This window comes from Acyrthosiphon pisum, chromosome A1 (assembly GCF_005508785.2).
Source record: "Acyrthosiphon pisum isolate AL4f chromosome A1, pea_aphid_22Mar2018_4r6ur, whole genome shotgun sequence".
Classification (NCBI taxonomy): Eukaryota; Metazoa; Arthropoda; class Insecta; order Hemiptera; family Aphididae; genus Acyrthosiphon; species Acyrthosiphon pisum.
Window position 1 is genome coordinate 122250606 of NC_042494.1, and position 11160 is coordinate 122261765.

Below are 11160 nucleotides of genomic sequence, written 5' to 3' on the forward strand. Positions count from 1 at the left end.
AACTCGACAAATTGTGTTTATAAGAAATGAAATGTATGTATATACTCAGGAAAAGGACAGAAAAACAGTAGTTAAATAAATTTTTTTGGACCCCCCCTTGAATAAATCCTGGTTGCGCCACTGGGATATATTATTAAATGAATATTAATATGTAGGTACCTAGTCTGTTGATTTAAATATTGATAAATCTCGTCTTAACGAATTTTGTTGATTTTTTCTTTTGATATAACGAACTTTTTCTATATCGAACTTTTTTATCGATTCATTAAATTCGTTAGGTGTATAGCGAGTCGACTGTATTAATGTATAGAACGTAGATACCAGTGTATCAATCTAAATTGCATAGGTACCTACTCCAAATTTCAATACAAACATTATAGCCTTATAGCCTATAGGTAGGTATACTCTACCTACATAGCTTGAGATACAGCAATTTTTTTAGAATTATTATTTATGTAGGTATTAGGTATGTGTAATCTACATTATATACAAACCTTTTTAGGTTTTATTATCTTTTTCCACGTAGAAAATGTGATCAAAAAGTTTTATGGTATACCTAGGTATAATAGAACCAGGCGTTTTCTAAAGTGTACCTACTGTGTATTATGTAAAGTTTAGCTGCATGTACCAGTGGCGTATTTAGGAATTTGTCATGGGAGAGACCAGATAATTTTTAGAAAACAAAACTGCGGGGGGCAAAGCCCCAATAACCACCAAATTACCCTTTTTATGTACCATATTTGCCATACGTATCGGACGATTTGAAATTGTTGAGTTTTTAATTATTAAATAATAATATGTACAAAATAGATTTTAAAAAAAGCGGGTAAGTGGATGTCGCTCTGCTGTACAGTAGGTTATAAGTGGTTCAATGTGTAATGGATTGTATTAAATTTGAATTCAATGATATAATATATCATTGTATAAGAAAAACTATTCTGAGTGGAGACGGTTTGTCAGTCTGGATATTGTATACTGTTATTATTTATTGTAGTCTGTAAGTTGAATTAATATTGAAATATTATAATTTTTTATTCGTTTCTATAGTTATAAACAAAGCGTTAGAAATTAAAATCCCATTTTTAATGGTTTTTTCATAATTTTTCGGTGGTTTTTACCGTGGCATTAAAGAACTATTGAGAAAATCAAAAAATGACCTCCCTAAAGTACCATTTTGATCCAATTTGTTAAAAGATAAGGTACTATATGTCTATATATTGAAATCGAAGCACTCCTTCTGGTAGAAATTATGTATACAGGATAAAAAAAAATAAACACCATTCTAAAACCACTAGCTTCATTGTTCCGCTCAGAATCTAATATAGTTATTGTATAATATAACTTTTATAAAAATATTTCCTAAAATACATTACTTCATTCATAGTTGATCTTAGATAATAACTTAGATATCTCTCTGGAGTGGCTGTAGATACTGGCAATGTACAAAACTACAAAATGTTTTAATTAAAAAAATGAACTCCGTATTTTTCAACCATTTTCGGTATAAAAAAATCACGATATTAATTGAAAATGTTGATAATAGTGAAGCTTCCGTATCGTATGATAAAATTTGTTTTTCTTAATCATGTAAAAACACAACATTTAACATGTACGAAACACTAGTCAATGGGGGGGGGGGGGGGCTTGGACCCCCTCCCACCAGTAAATATGCCACTGGTAAGTACCATTTAGTTACTAAAAGTGTACCCGGGGCTAGATTAAAACTTTAAGAAGTCAATTTAAAGAAATCATGCGATATATTTTTTTTTGGTAAATCACATTTTTGTACCTACATTCAGTGTCAGTTAGATGGGTGGTGGGGAGTGGCAAGCGATGGGGCAATCACATTTAGAGTTATATAGATTTTAAAGTTTTTCCCACATCTTTTATTTAAAATGTTTGCAGTTTCATAATTAAAAATATTGTCCCCTCCCCCTTGAATCACAACTTGATATAATCTAACTATGGTCCTACCACAGTGGCGTGTTGAATTCATTTTTGGTGAGGGGCAAAAATGTTTACAAGGTACCCACCCACCCCCTTGATGTTTATAGCGGAATATCCAACTCAACAAAAAAGTTTAGATTAAAAATTTACAAAATATGCGTACATTTGTAACGATTTGTATAATCGGATATGATATTTCTACGATATACCTAGTCATCTAGGAGGCTAGGTATTTTGTGACAGGGGACCACCCACCAACCAGCAATTTTGAAGGAGCAATTGCTCCTTTATCCTCCTCCTCCTCCTACCATTATAATAATATTATATTCTACTCTATAGTCCTACCTTTATATTTTCATAGAAGTATAGAACATAAATACGTTGTGTAATGTATGACATTATCACAAACAGATGTACCTACAAGTAAAAATAATACAAAACTAATTATGAACATATTATACATTTAAATAGCTTAAGTAACTGCAACGTTAACCAAGAAGTATTGAACAATTTAAGCAAGTATTTAAAAATGGAAGAATGTCTTGTTAATGAACTTGTACTTGACAGAATTAATCTATCAAATTTAAATTATTTATGTTGCTTAACACCAGATACCAAGTACCTACCTTTAATAATTATTATATCAAATATGATCATTATTATTTTTTTTTTTTTTACACACGTTTTTTTTTTTATTTTTTGTATACATTGTTATTATAATTAAATTATTTAAATTATATTTTAAGAGTGAAAAAATTATGGCTGAGATTTTGCCAACTTAAAGATAAAGGAGTTAATAATCTTTTGGTTATTTTGGATGAGACAAGTAGAAATACACAATTGAATTCATTATACTTAGATTGCAATAGTATAACATGCAAAGGAGCAAAACAAATAGCACAGGTGAATTGCAATTATATATATTTTTATCTATTATTTTAGGTAGGTTATACCCATATAATATATCTATTATAAAATATGTAGGACATAGATATTTTATAGATTTAAATTATAAATAATGATTGATATATTATCAAGGCCGGATTAAGAAGGGTCTAGCCGGGGCGGTAGCCCCAGGGCCCTTTCAAGTACCACAATGAAAGGGGCCCAAACAATTTTAAGCTGATACACATTTTTTAGTGATTTTAAAGAAAAGTTTTTCTATATTTTAAAAACCATTTTTTTTGTCGATAAAAACAACTAAACAGTAAATACCTACTAAAGTACTATATGTTAGAACAGACGAATTTTACTGTTATTTAATATTTTCATTGATATCAATAATAGTTAATAATGTTATTTATGCTCGTAGAAAGCTTTTTCTAAATGAACTAGAATAAAATATAAGTATATAACCCAAGAAAACCCAAGAAAACTTAGACATACAAATGATTTTATATTCTGAGAATGATTTGTTAAAATCATTAGACTTAAATGAAGTACTAAGAGAATTGGCTTAAAGTAAAGCAGGAAAAAAAATGTATTTTATAAAATGGTTTTTGTTTTATAAATTAACTAGCTCTCCGAGCGTCGTTGGGGGAGACCCCCAAACCCCCCGAGTGTTTGCCCCGAGTGTTCTCGATGTCAGAAGCTGCAGTGGTCTCGTTGTCCGGTCGTCGGTCTCGAGCCGACTCGGTGTATGGGTGATGTGGAGGTCTGGTGATAAGAAACTGTGATAAGGTTAGGACCACTGCGGTTGGACGTGGTAGTTCGAGCAGGCTAGATCGCGGCGTGGTGGACAAAGTCTTTGACAGAGTATTTTCGAAAACGCCGCCGGAAATTCGAAATCCCGTAAAAAAATCATATAGCCGCTGCTATTATTTTGGTGTCTAGCAGGTCAGTAACCTCAGTTGTCCAGGTAGGCAATCCGACTTCGTCGGATAGCGGACGATGAGCAACGGCCGGGTCAAGACATCAGGTATGCAATCCGACTGCGTCGAATCGCAGACAACGTTCATTACTGTCATCGAAAAAGCAAATTAAGAAAAAATTATGTAAAAAAAATTTTGAATAATTTCGGGCGTCAATGCAAATCATAAAGCCGCGGCCTTTTTTTGGGTGTCTAGCAGGTTAGTCATCTCATTAACGTTATGTCGGTAGGCAATGCGACTACGTCGGAAGCTGCAATGGTCTTTTGGTCAGGTCGTCGGTCTCAAGCCGGTTGGTGTGTGATAAGGAGGTCTGATGATTAGGTTAGGACCACTGAGGTTCGACGTGGTAGCCCGGGTAAGCAACAACGTTCTTTACTGCCGCCGAAAACGCGACATTACGTGAAAAAAAATTTAAAAAATTTCGGGCATCCATGCAAATCATTTAGCCAACGTATTATTTTGGGTGTCTAGCAGGTCACTCACCTCGAATGACGTTCGCCGTAGAATATGGGTAGGCTATCCGACTTTGTCGTATAGCGGACAATATGCGACGGCCGGGTCACGTCATCAGGAATCGCAGACACTGTTCATTACTGTCACCAAAAGAGCAGAATTGAGTAATAAATTACGTGAAAAAAAATTCAAAACACTTCTCTCTATACTCTCCACGATGTCAATCCACCTCGGGTGTCGGGACTCGTCGCTAAGGAAGAACGGCTGCAGGCGGCCTATAAATTTAGCTGGGAACGCTAATAACTGTCCAACGGGGAGATCAGACGTTTTAAAAACGGGTAAAACTCGACATTTCGACAAAACTATTGATAAACTCGGCCGCTCGGCTGGCCCGTCGGGAACGAAATACGGCCACGCGCGGCCTATAAACTTAGCCGGGAACCCGAATAAGATCCGAACGGGGTCGTATAAATTCTGTCAAGGCGGTAAAACAAGAATTTTGAAAAAAATCCGAAAATTTTCATTAAATATGACAAGGCGGATGTGATAATGAAAGGTAAATAACGAAAATCTATGACTCCGAACGCGATTAAACATACCTACAGTATAGTCGACTCGAATCGAGCTAGGATATTTTATTATATAATTAATATTTATACGTTTATTTATTATAATAATATATACATGTGACTACCTGCAGAATGATACAGTGCCTATATCGTCTATATTTATGCCAAATCAATCAAATATATAAATACCAATATAAGGAAGCCACAACGTGACCGAGTAGGCAAAAGGATAAAAGGCAGTGAAATATAATATAATATAATAACGCAGTTTATTGAATCAAAAAAAAACATGTAAAAAATCGAACTTTTCGCCACATGTATTTAGGGCCTGTATATAGTAATACCTACGCGACGTAAATGTGGTAAAACTCGACTTTTCTAAAAATTAATCGATAAACACGCGCACGGCGGCACTCGGTGTGCACGTTATGTCCGCCGCGGCGGGCCCGCCGGGAACAAAGTACGACCGCGCGCGGCCTGTAAATTTAGCGAGGAATGCGAATAAGGCCCGAACGGGGACGCAGGAAGTCCTCAAAGCGGGTAAAGCTGAAAAATCTGAAGAAATTGATACCTTCAAATTATTTATATTAATAGATATTATTAGATTAATAAATAAACAAATCAATAAATAATAATAAAAAAATACCAATTTCTCGGTAAATATGCGTTTTTTTCCTGATAATATTTTCTATTGTGTATTATATATAATTTATAAAATCAGAGACCCAGGAGACCACCCATCGAATTTTTTCATTGGCCCTCGTTTACGCCGACTTTAAACCAAAGACCCGGGAGACGCGAACCTAATTTTCTCATTGGTGGTTCCCTAAAAAGTACAAAATTTCGACACGGGCAGCGCCACACGGGTCTTTGCTTTATAGTTAAGGAGTATTTATTAACTTTTGTTTGATATTTGTTGTAAATCAGTATAGGTATGACGTACTTTTAATAAATTTAAAAATTATTATGAAAATTTGAATTTAAATTAATGGAATATAAAGAATTAACTGTTTACTACAATAAAATTAGCAGGTTTATAGACATAAATTACATATATCTATTAATTTTATAATGCAATTGTGAATTTGTGAAATAGTTAGAAAAATGTATGTTCTTGCGAGCGGCTTTGTCAAGCATGTTTTGTCAAAAGGGCTTAAATGCCCATATGAAATTTCAGCCCCGGGGCCCAATAGGTTCCTAATCCGGCCTTGTATATTATTAACATACTTAATAATAATAATTAATAAACAATATTCTTTAGGTTTTAAGAACTAATAGAACATTAAAATCACTTTCATTGGCTAGAAATTTGATAAAGGATGAAGGGGCATTTGCTTTAGTTAGTGTTTTATCAACATTTCAACTTAATGATTATGAAACCAATTGGAAATCTAAGCAAGAACAACAGCGCAATAGACTCTTAGAATATTTGGTAAGTTTTAATAGTGTATACAGTGGAAATTCCCCGAACAAATTTTCATTTAACAGTATATTTTTGAGAACCATAACTAAATAAGGCCAAATTTATCTACTTCTACTTGACAAATTTTGCCATAAAACTAGGTTCATTGTATGTTAATGAAAATATTAATAAGAGTCAATAAGTTAGGTACATTGAGTTATTTAATTTTCCTTTGGAACTTAAAATTAATGTAGGTTGCTATACATATTCAATCAACGCACTATAAATTATAATCTATTATACAGTGCATATTAAAATACAAATTACATTATGACAGTGGCAAATTTTAAAATTTTTTTGGGTTTGGGGGGGGGGGGGTCTAAAAAATAAGAAAGTGTATAAATACTATAATAATAAATATGAGTAATAATACATAGGCGAGTTACACCCAAAAGAAGTTGATCAATAACATTTTTTTTAAGAGTTGTAAATTTTTACGGGCAACAAAGTTCGTAGGATCAGCTAGTCTTTAATATTTTTGGACTGTTTTAAAATAAATCTATAAGGAATCTTGCATCAAACGTTTAGACGTCAAGTTCAAGCTTTTTATTAGGTGAAAAAGTTTTTATTGATAATAATTTAAAACAATTCATAAAATTTCTCAAGACTATAAATAACTCAAAAATAAAATGTTATTAAAAATATTTAGTGAAAAATTCAAGTATCTGTAGTAATTTGTTTTTGAGTTCCACCAAAAAAAAAAAAATCGATTTTTCAAAAATTGGTTTTTCGCAGAAATTCCCATTTCTCCTACATTAATTTTGTTTTTCCCGACGCTTTTGAAAACTACTGGGAGTTTTAAATTTTGACCGCCCGAGTGCCACAACTAGATTCATTAAATTTGTTGATTATTGCTGATGTCAAAAATCAGAGCATTTTAGTTTTTACTATCCCAAATCAGTGGCGGATCCAGAAATTTATCAAGGGGGGGGGGGGGGGGTAATTAAAATGTATCCAACAGATACTATTCATACCTAATAACATACTTTTTAATATCATTATTTTGAATTTATTCTTACAAACTTGTACCAATGACAACATTTATATACTGAAAAAAACATCACTAATTTTATAAATCTTGTACAGCAAAAATAAAAAAAATTCCAACTAACAAAAATACACATTTAAAAAAAAAAAAGAATAAGGATAATTACATACATTTATATTGTACACAATAGTATATAATATGTCAATAAAATAATAATAAAAATTTAATATTGATTTCAAATTTAAAGAATTAAGTCTAGCTCTCTATTTTTACTTTTGGCAAACTGGTCAATAACTTCATCAGGGGTAATTTCAACATCATTATGTACATTCAGCAGAGCTAATCCAACTAACCTCTCTTCACTCATTCTATTTCTCAACCAGAATTTTAACTTTTTCAGGGTAGAGAAATTTCTCTCTGCCGATGACACTGTCACAGGTAATACGACCAAAATCTTAATTAAAAAATTGCAATTTGGATAGATGTCTTCATCACACAACTTCAAAAGTTCTATATTATCCAATACATCGTACATTGTATTATTACTGTTGCATTTGGCTTTCCATAGTTCAACTTCCGACTTGAATATATTTTCGTTGTTGTAAGTACTTATGTTCGTATTTAGTAATTCTGAATATTTTCCCCATAAACGTGAAGTTACTTTTTGTAGTTCTTCTGTATCTAATTGAGATATTTTTTTTGGAAGTAAAGATGATAAAACTATTTCTATCGGAACAGTATTTTTATCAAATCTTTGGTTGAAATCTGAAATAATGGCATCCAATAATGGGATAAACGTATTTTTTCTATAATAATCTTCAACTGTATCAGATGGGACGTTGGACCTACAAGTTTGTTTCACTGATAGTCTTGGCATACAAGGAACGATATTAATTTTTTCTGAAATGTCTAGAACGGTTTTCCAAATCCTATTAAATGTAATGTTTGCTTGGCATCTTTTATTCTGTATCATTTGCTTAGTATTATAAATTAACTCAGTGGCGTTGTTCACATTCAAACTTTGTTTTTGGAGTGCTTTACTTAGGGAATGTGTTATCGTAAAAATTAAATTAATAATTTTTACAGAGACGATAAAGTCAGTAGATGTCAAGCAACGAATAAAGCAATGTGATTTTGAAGAAGAAGTCACATCATCCCATGTACTTATACATTCTAAAGCCTGCAGTATTTTTAATAAATTATCATTAATAAAAATTAAAGATTCGTGCCGTTTAATATTTTATTTTAAATAATTTTCCCACAAATATCAATTAACTCATTTTTTATGGTTTTAGAAATATAAGTGGCTGTTTGTGAACTATCTTGTAAGTGATTTTTTAACTCGTTATCTCCAGCTCTAACACGCATTCTCAAAATAGCACGAAAATTTCCTTCGTTCGTAATACTAGAGTTTTCAGGTTCATCAAGCAGATTTCCGTCATCTCTATGACCTCTAAATGGTATGTTTTGTTTACCCATAGTAATAATAGTATCAACGATTGGTAATAATCGTGAACGATTTTCCTTTATTTGTTTTAACCTATATGATCATCTAATCTATTAATTATTTCTAGTTCTGACCGATCATAAATTTTTAAAGTCTTTTGAAGCTTCAACTGAATTTTTATGATATATAGTATTTTCATGTCTCATAAGTGCTCCATCTTTTCCAATAAGTTTAGAAAAGGAAACAAGAGGATATTTTACTAAATAGCCTGCTTCGCTGTTACATTTATAAGCTCCCACTTGTTTATTTAAAATGAATAAGGTGCAATATTTACAATAAATGCCTTTTTTTAATGGTGAGTATATTATCCATGAAAATCTTTGAAAATGATAAAATCTTAAATAATATTTTACAATATTTCCTTTCTTTAAATGTTCAGAATTTGGTAGTGGATCATTTTGATGTGGAATTAATGGATTTGTAAGCAAATGTTTTCTTATGATATCAGTGATAATAGTTTTTGTCTCCAATAAAACACCAACATCATTGCATTCATTATTCGCAGGGCTGTCAGAATAAAGTTGTAATAAATTACTTACTTTTAATTCTTCTTCAACACCTTTATCCTCAAATATAATATCTTTTTCTGACTGCAGTTCTATAAACAGTTTCAATATCAAATATAAGTTAATAAACAATATTTTTTTTTTTTACGTATTTATTAATCCATTAATACCTTGATCTTTCACTGATTTCACAAGCGAGGGTGAGGCTAGGTGGTGATTAACATCATTTTGCTCTTTTTGTTTGTTTTTTTATTCAACATTTCTAGAATAGAACACTTTCGTTTGGACATTATAACGTGGCAAAATTAAATTATAACACACACACTATACACTTTGATGCGTAGAACACAACTAAACTGGAAATCTAAAGAGTACTAGCTATTATATGGTATAACTATTATACCGTACCTACATACAAAAACATAATATTAAGTTATTATTATTATTTATTATTGTACCTGTGGTCTTAACGAGTGTAGTTATCGTGTAATAAATCGTCATGCCAAGCCCCGATATCGTTTATCGTAATTCTTTTGGGTAGTGGGTACGTTAGGTATAAGTTATAACAATACGTAACGCTGAATAGAACTAGTACCTATTTCTCAAAAATAACAAGGTAATAATTTTTTATAGAATAATCTCAAGGGAGGGGGGGGGGGGTATTTAACCTATTAACCCCTTGGATCCGCCACTGTCACAAATGTTGATGGCAGAAACAAAAACACACACATGACACATCATTGAAAATACAATACACTCATCGCTACTCTCAGAATTAAAAAATATATAAATTCAATAAAATAGTAAAAATTAAGGTATTCGTTTAGTAAGTGACGTATGGCGTATTGGGTATTCGTTTAATATTTTTAGTCAAAGAAAAATCATAACTTATTTTAAAAGAATGTTTAACAATATACTTTATTGATATCACTTAAAAAAATGCATTTTGCCTGTTAATAGATTGGTAATCGCACACAATATAGATAATTGACTCGGTAGGTCACATACTAAACGAATACCAAGATTAGATTTTCAAGTTTAAATTATTAAATTAAATAAATTATTCTAAGTCTAAAACAAAACTTATTTTGTTTTAGACTGATATTCTATCTCAAAAATTAAAAGAAAAAACTATTTCATCAAATGATAGTAATAACAATGATGTGTTGTCATCAATTGAAGGTAAGAAAATATTTCTAATTTTATCACTTTAGTTTTTAATCACCTAGAAAACTTATATTAATTAATAATTATTTATTTTTTGATGTTTCTCTCCAATGATAGCCCTTTTAATAAAAATATTTAAAAAGTTATCATAGTAAGTTATCACTTATCTAGTAGGCAAGTTTGTGTCGCTCTGCTGTAGAGGTGTCATGTGGGTCACATGTGTTAAGACAGTGGTGGCCAAACTACGACCCGCGGGCCAACTCCGGCCCGCGAAAGAAGTATAATATTTTACATTTACGTAAAAAAAAAATTAAAAAAGGTGGGTAAGTTGATGTCACTCTGCTGTACAGTAGGTTAGAAGTGGGTCACTGTCACGGTTATCTACTAGTAGATAACCGTGGTCACTGTATAATGGACAGTATTAAATTTGAATTCAATGATATAATATCACTGTATAAGAAAAACGATTCTGAGCGGAGACGGTATATCAGTCTATGTATTAGACATACAATATATACTTATCTATGGTATTAAAAAAAAAATTAGACCTATAATAGGTACCTATAATAAATTCCAATTAATTACATATCATAATATCTATTAGGTACTTATAAGTTATAACGCGTTATACATCAACAAAAAACCGTAGGTAAAATACATAGATATATAATAGTATACTTTAGTAAGTTT

At 31.5% G+C, this 11160-nt stretch overlaps 1 protein-coding gene across 1 annotated transcript in view; it reads left to right on the top strand.

The window, feature by feature from the left end:
- Positions 1-11160, top strand: part of LOC100572755 (leucine-rich repeat-containing protein 71-like) — a 32974-nt gene that overhangs the window by 17778 nt on the left and 4036 nt on the right. Inside the window, exons 3-6 of the mRNA XM_003240995.4 lie at positions 2419-2565; positions 2694-2850; positions 6102-6272; positions 10401-10485. Of these exons, the coding sequence (XP_003241043.1) occupies positions 2419-2565; positions 2694-2850; positions 6102-6272; positions 10401-10485 (560 nt within the window). The remainder of the gene's footprint in view (positions 1-2418; positions 2566-2693; positions 2851-6101; positions 6273-10400; positions 10486-11160) is intronic.